The sequence below is a fragment of the Haliaeetus leucocephalus genome, unplaced genomic scaffold (genome assembly GCF_000737465.1).
Source record: "Haliaeetus leucocephalus isolate CR32 unplaced genomic scaffold, Haliaeetus_leucocephalus-4.0 Scaffold0, whole genome shotgun sequence".
NCBI lineage: Eukaryota > Metazoa > Chordata > Aves > Accipitriformes > Accipitridae > Haliaeetus > Haliaeetus leucocephalus.
In genome coordinates, this window is record NW_010972436.1 from 25,494,554 (window position 1) to 25,508,876 (window position 14,323).

General features: G+C 41.0%; 1 protein-coding gene across 1 annotated transcript in view; it reads right to left on the reverse strand.

The window, feature by feature from the left end:
* The window catches only part of CRHR2 (corticotropin releasing hormone receptor 2), a 110,619-nt gene that overhangs the window by 74,445 nt on the left and 21,851 nt on the right, over positions 1–14,323 (reverse strand). Inside the window, exon 3 of the mRNA XM_010561240.1 lies at positions 25–110. Within this exon, the coding sequence (XP_010559542.1) occupies positions 25–110 (86 nt within the window). The remainder of the gene's footprint in view (positions 1–24; positions 111–14,323) is intronic.

Consider the following 14,323-nt stretch of genomic DNA (forward strand, 5'->3'; position numbering starts at 1 on the left):
AAGAATGAAGGGAAAAATACAGACCTTGTCATCCAGAATAGGCTCGCACTGAGAGTAGTTTATCTTGGAAGCCCATGTCCCATTGCCCAGGCATTCTCTGTAGGCATTTCCTGGTATGGACCAAAATAAAAGAGAGATGAACACTCTGTGCTGGACTTTAAACAGCCTAGCAATTTCACAGATTTAAGAAAAGGTCAACGAAGCAGATTATTCACAAGACAAATCAATTTATCCCACATCCATACAGATCACTGAATTTCATATTGCTGTTGTCTATTTGCACTTTTTGACTGTTTCTTCTTGGAGTGACATAGCCAAAATAAAATAAAATAACTGGTAACATTTGGGTCAACTACAGAAACTTGTGCTAAAGGTTAAGGACCTCAGTTTCCGTTTCTTTCACTAGTTTACAAATTCACACACTTCTCTCTCTCTCTTACTGGAGAATCAGGTATAGACTGCCATTTCCTGTGCAATTTTCCCCTGAAGGCTACACAGGTGATTAGACTTCTTTCCTCACTGCTCTGTTTATTATTATTCAACATCCCAAGCTAAATATATCTCGGGGCATCTTTTACGCCCTTCCTCTGAGACCAGGTCTGAATGGGATTCAGGTGATTGGATCCAAGTTAACATCCCTGAAAACCCTTGTATTTGGTCCCTCCTTTTGGCCGGTGCTGAAGCTCTCTGTGCAGAATGGTTGCTGATTTTGAGTCTCTGCAAAAAATGTCTGACTCTCCAGACACTGAGTGGGAAGCTTTGATGCTTAATCAGATGTTGAATCCCACTTCCAAGGTAGTGCTCATCTGAAACGCTTGTTTTATTCATTCTGACTCTTCCTTTCCCTTGCCGTATCTTTCCAGCTCAGGCGTGGGGACCACAAACACAATCAACAATATGAGACACTTAGAATGTCCAACTGGGTCTACATAAGTACCTGAGAGGGAAAGGCGCACTTGAATCAAGGAGTTATTTACCCATGCAAAAGGAAAACCACTTTTCTTTTTCTGATTTCCCTCTAGATGAGAAATTGACAGAAAACAAGAATAGCTTGAAGTTGGGTGAAAGAGAGGGGGAGTGTCAAAACTAGGGAAAGAAGACCCCTTTGACCCCAAGGCTCCCTTCAAACATTGCTCTTAGTTGAAAAAGAAAGCAAATATTAGGAGTGCTCCCCTCATCCACACTAACTTCTTCCTCTGCTCTTCTCATTGTCATTTCCATTTTACAGGTACAGAAACAGAAGCAAGACGTGTGTACATGACTTCCTGAAAATGACCTGGCAGGACCGTGGCAGAGCTGTGAACCATCACAAACCATGTATTCTACCTTATCAGGCCACGATGCCTCTGCCTCCTGCCCTGCATCTTCCCTGCTCATTAAAACCTTCTTTTCAGAAGGATAAATGTGTCTCATATTTGTTGTCCAAAAGAATTATTAGAGAACAGATCATGATCAGAAAAGCAAGATCGAGTGTAACAAATGCCATCCCTTTCCACCTCCATTTTGCTGTGTAACCCCTCCACTTAGAATATTAGGAGCCACAAAACGTGTCTCTGAGCTCTCTTTCAGTGCAAATGCAGGAATCCTATACAACACCCACATCAAAGCAGTTCTTTGCGAAACAGTGATCTGGGTGTATGAGTTCTCACACCGGACTCTTACATGGTGAGTATCTGAACGAGAGGAGGATAAAATCAAACTCTGAATTTCTCTAGTCCAGAATCTCCTCCAGTATCAGCCACTTCTCGGAAACAAAAGCGGCTAGTAGATCTGACTTCTGGGAATGTCTCATTCCAAACTCTAGTAGTCATAAGTAATTTATACCCCAAAGCAAAGGTCTTTTTTCTTTCTTCCAAATGTCTTACAGCATTAGTTCTAATAGCCACATGGAAACAAGTTTCCGATCATACTGAATGTATTTTCATACATCTATTTTACTAACATAATGCAGATCTTCTACCCAGTGCTTTAAAGGAGAAATATCTGATTTAGAGAGTGAGGTAATATTAGAGAGTAAGAGCCTCACTGCAGGCATCTGGAAGACGCAGCTCTTGTTCATGCACTGATGAATCCCATGGCATATAGTGAGTCTAGCATTTCTTGGCAACATTGGACCAATTGCATATGCACCAGACAGAGGCTTACTGCGTTCACAGACAGTAACATCTGGCATGTGCTGAACTTCTTGTGTGCTTTTATGTATCTCTGCACAGAAGATCCTGGATAAAATAATGGCAACTTGAAAAAATCATCTTAGACTTTTTCACAGCAGCAAACAGCTGCTTCATAGCATCCCTACTTACTGTCAAAAATAGCACAGAGAAGATGAAACAATAACAGACACTGGACTCAACGACAGACTGAGACACTGGGACACGTGGAGTTGTAGCACTGATAAAAGCAGGAAAGAGATGCCAAAAAGATGACAGATACATTGGTTCTATGAAAGACAGCGATGGAAGATACGTGTCCCCCAGCTTCAGGGTAAGTAAAGGAAGAGAAGAGGGAAACCAAGTCAGTGATCTTACCAAGAGACTTCTATGATCTCTTTGGTGATTGAACATGCAGAAGAATATTCCTTCTCACCTGGTTTTCCAGTGAGAACTGGGATTAATGTGCTTCGTGCTAGAAGCATTCTTGCCCTTTGCTTTAAAACACTGTGTACAGAAAGAGACTGGATTAAGTGCAGTTTTTCTTAACGATTGTCTTGAAAAAATACGGAGAAAATGGAAGAGTCACGATGGAGAACTCCATTGTAGAAACAGACAATGAACACCCAGGAAAAGAACAGTTACATGATCTTTCTAGGGCAACAATAGCTAATGAGAGCTATTAGCACTATTTCTTTTCTTCCTAGTTAAAAAAAAAAATAAAAATTGTGCCAATTTTCATTTTCTTAGACAAATGGCATACTGAAGAACTCAGTATGCTTTCTCTTCTTATAATTTCTCCTTCCTTATTCTAAAGAACAGATACACAAAATAAAGACATTTTTGGAAGTTATAACTTGTGGTTATTTGTGCTCTGCGTGCCCTTGCACTCATATAATACAATCGGACAAGCAGATTTAATCTTCATGCAAAAGAATACTGAGCAGTAGATGACTCATGATGACACAGGAAACACACAGCCATTTTACACATAGCTTTTGACACATCATCCAATATTAATTTCTGTGCTTCAGTCTATGGCCTCTTCTTTGAAAATGTTGATTTCCTTTTGTTGTAGATTATTAGCAATGTTTGTGGCACTTGGTTGCTTCTGCTTCACTATCAGTTCAGGGGATGGGCAAGGAGGTAAAAGGGAACTCCCTGAATAGAAAGAAATATCCAGTAGGGCTCAGACTGTCACTCAGGTTGCTAGCTTCCATTAAATGTATTTCGTCCCCTCCAGGCCAGCCAGCGTAACATGTGCATTTTCATATTTCCTCTAAGGACTGATTCAGTCATGCTGTTCATAGTAATTTCCTATCAATAAAGCCGATGACAGCAATGGCAGTGTTCCCAGAGTCAAACGCAGCAATTAGACCCCCTCAGACAGCGTACTGCAATCCTTTCCACTACTGTTCCTGGTTTGCAGTGGTGGCTGCTGTTTTGACAGCTCATTGCCAGACCTTGATTCTATGCACCAGCCAACATTTCAGCTCCATACACAATATAGATGCACATACACAAAGACAGTGGAAGTACCAACATTTGCAGTTCTCATGGGCTCTAAGGTGATGTGAAAGGGATCTCCATTTCTGGAAAACTTTGTATCACATCATAAAGAGGTAGGTAAAAGATTTGAGCATGACTATAACAAAGCATTGGCAGGAATAGAACTGGGAAACCCTATTCTCTACAACCAGCCACCCATAGCAGGAACAGGGACTCTTCGATGTACAAAGCTATCGTAAAAGCAATGCTTGCTGAAAAGTCCTAGCAAACAAAATTGTTCCAACCCGCTTCATAAAGTCTTTGTTAGCAATGTGTCACTGTTCACCCTTAGCTTAAATAGTCCTTAAGAGTCCCTTCAGCAAGCAGGGAACTTTTACCACTGCAGATTTCACAGGGTCTTCAGAAATGACCTCCTGTTGGTAAGCGTTCAGGAATGAGCAGTGTGGTGAGGATACCGTAGGAAGCAGTATGGTGCCAAATCTCCACGAGTCCAGCTTTTGGGAAAGGCGTGCCCAGCTCAGTCTGTTTTTTTATGGTTCTTCTCTGAATAAAGTCCGAGAAACAATCAAATAACTACACTCATATATGCTTGTACATACATACCCACATACACGCACACACTACTATATAGAACTTGATCTTTTCTTAGTGGAGTATAATCATTTAAGAGCAAGAGAGAAATTCCAAGGCAGAGATCAAAAGCTCCTTGAATGGAGAAGAAAAATACAGTGTTGCATTTATCCAAAAACAGATCATGATAATCACAACTCAGCCTGGTTTTGGGGTAAACAAGATTTTTAAGAAACCCCAGCATATCTGTTGTTTAAATAAAGAGAAGCTGATCAACCCAGATTTGAGCAATGCATCCCCAAACAGCCCATACACCACTAATAATGGATAACGATTTTGATCTGACATGGAAGGACATGAGAGAAGCTGGCAGACTTTATTTATTCATTTTGAAGGACTCCTCACACTCAGGATAGCTGGTGTTTGATGAGGGCTGAGACCTCCAAACTCTGTTTACAGCTTTGCCCATAACCCTATTCAGCATCCCTGCCACTCAGTACTGGTATGACAAGACTAGTTCTCGGAAAACTGGCATGGGATGTGAGCAGTTTTTCACAATTAAGCTTGGGGACCTTTATCCCAGAACAGTAGTGTGACTTTTAGCTACCTGAACTCATGCAAAATGAATTCCTTCCCAACATGTTACACTTTATTAACAACACTGCTAGAGACTCATCTAAAAAGACCTCAGTGTCTAACCAGCAAATGGAGCAGCAACAGCCAACATTTGTCATCCCAACTGCGATTTTGCTGCTACTTAGAAACCACTGAATTTGGATGACTGTGATAAGTCTTAGTATTCAGTATGACTGACTGCTTCAAAACTGCAAGTGCTTACATGAAGATTATATTTAAAATACTGATAACCAGTAACACCAGGCAACAAAAGTAAACACACACAGAGAGTAGCTGCAAAAGCTTTACCAATAGATGGATTGAAAACTGGCTGAATGGCCAGGCCCAGAGGATGTTGATCAGTGGCACAAAGTCTAATTGGAGGCCGGTGACTAGCAGTGTACCCCAGGGATCAATACTGGGTCCAGTCCTGTTTAACATCTTCATTAATGATTTGGATGATAGGGAAGAGCGGAAGCTCAGCAAGTCTGCAGATGACACCAAACTGGGAGAAGTGCCTGATAAAGCCAGAGTGTCATGCTGCCATCCAGAGGGACCTTGACAGGCTGGAGAAATGGCCTGACAGGAACCTCATGAAGTTCAACAAGGGGAAGTGCAAAGTCCCGCACCTGGGGAAGAACAACCCCGTGCACCAGTATATGTTGGGGGCTACCCAGCTGGCAAGAAGGCAAATGGTATCCTCGGCTGCATTAGGTAAACTATTGCCAGCAGGTCGAGGGACGTGATCCTTCCCCTCCACCTAGCACTGCTGAGGCCACCTCCAGAGTACTGTGTCCAGTTTGGGGCTCTTCAGTACAAGAGACACATGGACATACTGGAGAGAGCTCAATGGAGGGCCACATGATGATTAAGGGACTGAAGCACCTCACATGTGAGAAAAGGCTTAGAGAGCAGGGACAGTTCAGCCCAGAAAAGAGAAAGCTCCAGGGGGATCTTATTAGTGTACATAAATACCTGAAGGGAGGATGCAAAGAGGACAGGGCCAGGCTCTTTCCAGCAGTGCCCAGTGACAGGACCAGAGGCAATGGGCACAAACTGAAACACAGGAGGTTCCATCTGAACATTAGGAAAAACTTTTCTGCTGTGAGGGTGACTGAGCACTGGCACAGGTTGCCCAGGGAGGCTGCAGAGTCTCCATCCTTGGAGATACTTAAAAGCTATCTGGACATGGTCCTGGGCGACTGGCTCTAGGTGGCCCTGCTTGAGCAGAGGGGTTGGACCAGATGACCTCCAGTGGTTCCTTCCAACCTCAACCATCCTGTGATTCTGTGATTAACAGGACACTATTATCCTCTGGAACAACATTAAAACACAGCTTAGGTTCAGTGTTTTATGTCAGTTTAAGAGGTAAAACCTTGACTTTAATTTTATTTCTAACAGCAGATGATGTTGTGTTTCCAAACGGAATATACAAAGAGGAGTATTTGATAAGTGACTTTTTTTTTTTCTTTTTTTTTTTAATTGACCCTGTTGAAGAACATAAAGCCTTTCAGGTAGCGGTAACTCAATCTGTATAGATTGGCCTGGTGGCAGGCTTGTATTTAGTCAGTAAAAGGCCATTAAAAGATGAAACAAACAAGAGACAGGAGCACAAGGTAAAGGTAAGTGGATGTAATTCCCATCAGGAAGTAACCATATCCTTCCAGTCATTAGTGGGTGAAAGACAATTCCAGACACGGCAGGCGAGCACTACTGTAATGGATCTTGTCCTTGACAACTGGAACTAAGCTGGTTTTGAAAAAGATTTTAGTCATCTTGCTGTGTCTCATGTAGATGACTTTCTGACAAGGTTTAAACTTCCAGTCATCTTTAAAATGGAAATCTGCCTTCTCTAACTATTTATGCCTCTGGTCCTGGATCCCACACACACAGAGTGACCCTATAATCTTGAGACAAGTTCATCTGCTACTGGAGTGAAGGGAATAAATAGGTAAATGAATAAATAAATAAAACACAGTCTGTTAAATTCTGAGCTGTGCACAGCTAAGGGTATTTGACTGCTTTGGCAGCTTGCTGATCCATGTTAGCTGTCAGCCAAGCTGAAATGAAGGGTCCATCAACCAGAAAACCAGAACCCCCACTGAACAAACTCCCTAGAAAATACAAAGTTTTGGAAAGTGGAGTTAGTAGTAACTATGGCAATCTCAGAGAATCACAGATGCAGTAACCAACTGAAAGAGTACAGTGGGTCATGTCATCCACCTCCCTACCAACAGGATTTGTTCAGTCCAGATTAAAAAATGTAAGCCCTAAGAATTTCTAGTAATTGCTTTGTAAAACTATTTCAGACAGTCTGTTAAGTCTCTCCACTGGCAATTTTTTTGCTGATATCCTAAATAACTTTTTTTTCCCCTCCTTTTTAAGACAACTATTAAAACTCTTGTTGCCTCTGCATTGCCCTCTGACCAAGTTGAATAACTTGCCTTCCTTTTCCAGGTAGGTTAAACCTGCATATTCACCACAAGCCAGAGTTCAACCTTGTAATTTTAGAATACTTGCAACTAGCCTTGTTCAGCACATCTTACCAGTCCTTTGCTACACTGGCTTCAGGCCACAGCAAAGCAGGCTGTTGAGCAGCTCCCAACATGGTGCTCCCAACATAGAAGTATTTATGCAAAGTTTGCCAATGGAAAGCAAGCACAAATAAGTGAGGTTTTTCCTTACATTTGCAACATTAAAATAGGTTCTGTGAAATGTTGGCCTTTAAAATTAGAAGGGACAGTAGAGAAAACCTGTCTTGTCTCAGTGCCAGGCTTAAAGCTGGATGACATTTTCTGAGCTGAATAAATTATTTTTGAAATACACATTTTTGGGGTGAAACACTTGTTAAGTCTGGCAAACTGGACCTAGGTTTTACCCTCCAAAAAGAAAAATTTTAGAAAAATTCAAAGAACACAGAAGTAAAACAAAATAAAACATTCCAGTGTTGAACATTGTAGCCCCTAAGTTACTCACAACATGGAGTACTTCGACTTTGGTCCTTCCACTGTTGGACTTCAAGAGGAACTTGAACACAGTTCAATGGATTCCTTCCTTTCAGAGTGTCCTAATCACTGGGATATTGCGAGATTTTCCCAGTGTCTCCTCCAAATAATTTTTATTCATTTAATGTCCAAAATAAGACACTTTACTTGGTATTAAGCAAAAATTTTTCTCTTGGGTACTTATCCACCATGATCCCCAGTAAATCCACCAGGAACTGCATGATATAAATTCCTTAGATTGGCTGCTCAGATTTCATAGTATTCAGATCAAATGAGACAGAAAAAAACCTGTGTTGCATAAAGGATACATCACTTTATGCGTATACTATTCTTAGCCCTTTTCCAAAGTCTCAGGAAAACAGCAAGCCTCTAAAAATAGGGGCTGAATCATGGGGCTATAAATTATTTATTCATGTGCCATCTTTCCTCTTTGGTGGGCTTCTTCTGATTGTTGCAGTGACAAGCTAGAGCCAGGTAGGATCCACAATGCACCAGTACACTGCTTGCTATTTCTAGAAATCATAAGTGACAGTGGTATAATTGTAACAGCAGTCAGACGTCCATGAGATTGAAAAGAAAAATCTCTCTCCACATACTTTATTTGTGAATGAGGGATACTCAGACAAAAATAAGGAGAGGAAAGAACAGTTATCCAACCAATGCTTATTATTTTGTACATCAGCCAGAATCATCCTGAAAGCCAAGCATTGTGCAAAAAGAGAGGTCTTCTTAGATGTCATGGTTGGGATTTTTTTTGACATTCATGTAGAATTATAATGCACTTATGGAAGAGTCTTGGAAGGCAGATAAATAATACTTTAGGCAAAAAATATTCCCCTAGAAAAATATTTCTGACCTCAACTCTGTCTAGTTCACCAACCTGATGTTTCCTCAGGCTTTCAAGCACGTAAGAAACTTTGCTCAGCTCTCTGTTGTTTTATTTTGCCAAGAAGTCTTAAAATGCTTTATGAGAAGCTCAAGCAGTCTAATTATGCTCACTTTCTGTATTGATTTCCTGTCTGCTAAAAAGCTCAAATGATTCACCCAGGTCATATAACATGTCAAAAGCAAAGGAAGGAACAGAACCTTTTAGAAGTCCTCCAGACTTCTTCAGTTTAGAAAAACATTTCTCTGGATTTCTACCCCAAGGCATACTCCGTTAGCCTTATTGATAAAGGTTATAGTCTTGCCCACACCTTTGCACCCACTCTCACACAGACCCTCTCAGTTATGTATACAGCACTTCTGAACGCAACTTTCCTTAGACAAGTTGAGCAGGTTTAATGCTTGCTAGACTGTAGGAGTATAAAAGGGCATCCAAGGTATACAGTTCTGTTTCTCTGTATGTCTTTCTCCATCTCCTATTTTTCACCTAAGTGAAGGTCCAAGAATCAACATTTATTAAATCTTCTCCAGGCAACGCCTGGCTGCCTCCTAGACAGATTGGCTAGGAACCTACTTGGTGTGTTGCCCTGTTCACTGCAAACCAAACTGAGACCTGGATCACACATGTATGTCCTTCCTGGGCCAGCCAGCTGTTCCCTTGCTTCTCATTTCTGAGACGTGCCTCACTGCTGAGCTGTGGCTAGATCTTGGGCTATGCTTTCACCTTCTTAACAACAGCTAATTCCAGGACCCACAGCCTGACCTCTGTGCCCCTACCTCTTTTCTCTGAACTCCCAGGACTGACCTAAGTAGGTTCCAGTCCAGAGTTTCTGATTCTGATGTATCATCTCCACTGTGCTCAGCAGGTCACTCTTGTCCTCGGCTGGGGCTGCCTGGCAGCAAGCATTGCCATTGTAGCACCTTAAGAAAGATCCCGTAGATTGAATTGCGCAAAGCTGTTAGAAAAGTGCCTCTTTTCAACTTTGCTCAGTGAAATATCTGTTAATATAAAACTACACACAAAGGAAAGTACACATTCTTTTTGACTTTCCAATCCCTTGCAAGTCAATGCCACACAGTTCACCTCAGGAAATGCAAACACAACTTCTTGCAATATTTTTTACTCTTTTCATTCCTCCAGGTTTACCAAAAACTGTTTCATAAAATACATCTCTTTGATAGTGCATATTCTGTTTCTTTCAAGCTTCATTTTGAACTGTTTCAGGATTGAGGTGTGGACAGTGGCAGGCAACCCCCAAATGGTTGCCCTTTCCCAAAACAATCACTCCTCAGAAGGAAGATTGGGGAATTATCCTGGAAGCTGCTTTCTTTGTCACATGTCCTTACAGCTCCTGTTAATCATTCAACAAAACAGAATTATTTTTTATTTCTCTAATTATTATCCCTATATACTGTTAATTTTCTTAGGAAATTATTTCATGTCTTGTAATCAAGAAAACTCTTGTTCTGAAATGCCAGGACCATGCTGTTACAGAAACAGCTGAGGGAACACCAAGAAGATGGTGAGACAGAGAAACTGAACAGGCTCACTACCATTTGATAAATGCTCAGTTAATCCTGCTTTCACAAACATGCAGGTGCACAGGTTTTTTCCTCATACTGATTGACGTGACAGAGTTTGGGCCACATGTGTCAAAAGCACTAAGGAAGGGTAAAAAAGGAAAATAATCCCTTCTTTCTAGCGTCTGTCAAAAAGTGCTGCAGTGCCTGAAATTAAAAGTATACCCTGTAATACTGTGCAAAGTTCATCATTTTGAAACAAATGGAGGTTACTTTCTTCCATATTGTGTTACTGTGCTGAAGTTGAGATGAAGATGCAGGGTGAGTCTGCAAACTCTCAAGGCTATTGGCACTTTGCAGCTAATTCCCTGAGACAGCACATATGCAAATATGAATGCACACAGAACCCAATGGTTTTCAGCTCAGGCCTGCATGTATTTTTAAGCAGAAAGATAAAAAAGGGAGATTATGAAGCAACCTGTATTGAACTATTCCTCAGGTTACCACCTTTTCCCTTCACCAGCTTGCCGGCACAAAAAAAAACCAAACAAACAAACAAAAAAACCCCCAAACCAAACCTCTTCATTCAAGTTGAACAGAAACCACAATTTATTTGACTCCCCCAAAAACTGTTGCAAAATAAAAGTCTGAAATTCATGCTGGGCTTAACATTTCCACACACGCACCTATTTAAATTAATCTTTGCTGAAAGGCCAGGTATCACACACAAGAAAGATTAAACATTTGTCCCTCATTTAGCATGCACAGATATCACTTCTAGTTCAGCAAAGTCACGGAAACTTGGATTGCTGGAAACTAAAACAGCACCCTAGAGCAGTCTTTCTTCATGCTTGTCCTATTCTTATACTCTTCTCTACATATGAAACTGAGCTCAAGACTAAGACATATAAATTCTGATGTCATGATGAAGATGCTCATATGTAAGTGAAGGTTATAATGTACATGCTGCTAGATAGACATCCAGCACTATTTGAGATGGCCCATGGTGTCCATGACATCCACTCAATCCAGGCCATCCAAATAATACTAAATTCTTAAGTTTAAGCAAGTGAATTGACCCCTAGTTATTGCAGCCAGCACAGTCTAGACAGGTTCAGCTGATCAGTGGCCATTTACTTTACGGAGCTGAATTTTTCTTCTCATTGACTAAATCTATATTTGCAATAGAGGGAACTTAATCACCTAGAGCACATATAAGCACCTTCATACAGACAACCAAATTTAGGTGTCTGGGCTAAACAAAATATTGGCCTGGATCAGCCTGTAATTTGATGTGGAACAATCACTCCTATGTCTGTTTTAAAGACTTCCCTCACTTGAGTCGGGATGATGTAATTGTTTTAAGAAACATAGGCTATCATCCAACTAGTGTTCATATGGATCATGCACAAATTACTAGGAAAAAATTCTACAGCCCAGAACATGTGGGAACTTCCACCTACATAGATACCTAAAAAAACCCCATGAGTGAGAAAGGTGTAGTCTAAGAAAAGGTTCTCCCTGCTGGTTAGTTCAACAGGTCATTAATTCTCCCATTGTTCTGTAGTGGTAGCGAGTTTCTGCGAAGCACCGAGTCTGGAGGAGGAAAGTCATTACCCAAGGCTGAAGCACAATTTGTTTCTCAGCCTGATAGACTAGGAGAGCACAGAGCTATGAAACTCCCTGCCCAACCCCCTTCTGGAAGGCTGTCAGGGCACAGGCTGATAATGATGTTTGATCTTTATAGTAATTGCCTCTTAGTTGAAATTTAGAATTCAATTAGTCACTTGCCATAATTACTGAACGCACAGAGAGATGGCAATGACAATGAGAGGTGTAACTGTACTTTATTACCAGTAGTAAAACACTGTGGAATTGAGAAGCACTATGATCTGATTAACACAATAGTGGGAGAGAGGGGAAAGGAGCCCAAGGCTGGAGTTCTCCTATGACAAATGACTCAAGAAGACAATTTGTATAGCCTGTTGAGGTAAATGAGTCCCAGTGTGCAGCCTCCCTCTAGTTTAATTTCTGCTGAGGTAAGTGGGAATGTGGGGAGAAAAGTTCTTGTCACAGAGCCTTCACTGCCTGGAATTTATTCAGGAATTTGATGACCTTATGAAATCTGAGTTGCAATCACGTAAGCAAAGCAGAGCAGCTGTATGAATGGTTCATGATGGACCACAGAGTCAATGTTCACCAGGAATTCTGACCTAGTCCCAGAGCTCTGCAAAAATAAAGAGAAAGGTGGTTGAGAAAAGAAGGAGGTGATGGCTAGGGATGGGACTGGCTTCCAAAATGAGCCCATTCATGTGATATTTGCCTGGTAAAGTTCAAATACCTTTTGACATGGAATTCAGATGAAACCTTCAGTCCAACAGCAGAGGCCATGAGAGGAAAGCAACACACAGAAGAGACAAGGGCCCTCAGAAAATAAGAGCAACCCAGGAACACAAGGAAAGATATCACACACGACACAGGGAATGAGTCTTGCTAAAAGGTCAAGAGGATCTACAAAACCTGATTATTGCAGAGTCGGCATTGGGGTTTTGTCTATACCACAGTAACATCAATCGGGAATCAGAACAGTTGTTCGGATTTACAGGGATTTCTCTGATGGTTGTTTTTTCATGTCAAACTCTTGTGCAGATCATAGATCCAGCATTTTATAAGAATCATTGCCTTTTAGAAAGTTACAGTCTTCAGGATGATTCAGACAGATCCTGTCACACTTGCGTGTCTTAGGATGTCTGGACAAAAATGCAACATACGCTACTGTCGGCTTATGCTGTGTTTGGTTGCCAGAAAGCACCATGTCTTCTTCAAGCCTAAATATCCAGCAGGGGAGTTCAGGGAAGCAACAGACTGTCTACAAGAATAAAAAAAAAAAAAAAAGACTCCAAGCACGAGACGGATGACCATTTGCCAAAGTCAAGCTTGCCAGCTTTCATAACTAAACCTGATATAAGAGCATAAAAATTCCAGATGCTTCTTGGCGGATATAAGCCCATTTGGCTGAGCTACAATTCTCCTTCTAAAAATGTAACTCCAAAAAGGGGATAAGAATGGGCAAGTTGTCCCAATTTCTGTGCAGTCAGCTTGATTCTTCTTAACACCAAAATCCCCCATAATCATACTATCTTATAGGATGAGCAAAATATTCAGCAACACCAAGAGCCTGAATTTTGATTGTGGACATGACTGCTGATGTGACAGGTTATCACAGATTAGGTTTGTTTGAGATGGGAAAGTAAAGTCCCTGCAGATACAGGGAAATACAACAGTAATTCTAAGCATAAAGTCCTATTACAGCTACTAATAGCGCTACACTTTCTATTGATTGTCTCTCCCTATAAATACCCTTCTCTCACTGGGGAGCACAATAACATTTAAAAACAACTGCATGAAAACACTTACCAGGAGAAAAGCAATACCAAGCTCACATCTTTCTTACATGGTCACAATGAGGAACAGGAAATTTTCATTAAAGAAATTACCTTAAAGAGCACTGGGCTTGAGCTCCAGTTTTGCCTCCCCATTTATCAGTTTTTTTCTTTCCACCCTTGAAACTAGTGCAAAAAGGTTTATTGAATAAATAACATAAACTGAGCAAAGCACTGCAATGGAGAACACTGTGTCCAAAGAGATGTGTTATCTGGTAAGAAGGGCGACAGGCATTAGCTGACTTTGTAGTTACACTATGGGCTACATTGATAATGTACCTACTTATTAGAGCATGAATTTGAAAATCCACCAGCTGCTTAAACCATGCTTCCTACACTTTGTATTACCGCTTCCATTGCTGTAAACACTGCTGCATTTGCATGCTTTCCCAAAATGTAGCATGAAAGATGAATCATGTGCCAATCCTCTCTTCTAGGACAGCATGTGTCAAAAATTTAAGTGAGATCAGAAACCCGAGAGAAGTAATATTTCATCTAATGTATGCTAGTACTGGACGGATACCAGGAAATTTGTTTTGCAAGTGATATCAAAAAGGAAGCGGAAAAGTACGAGATTAATTTTGAGGGAACTGTGAAGGACCATATTGTTCTGTAAGGGTTGTTT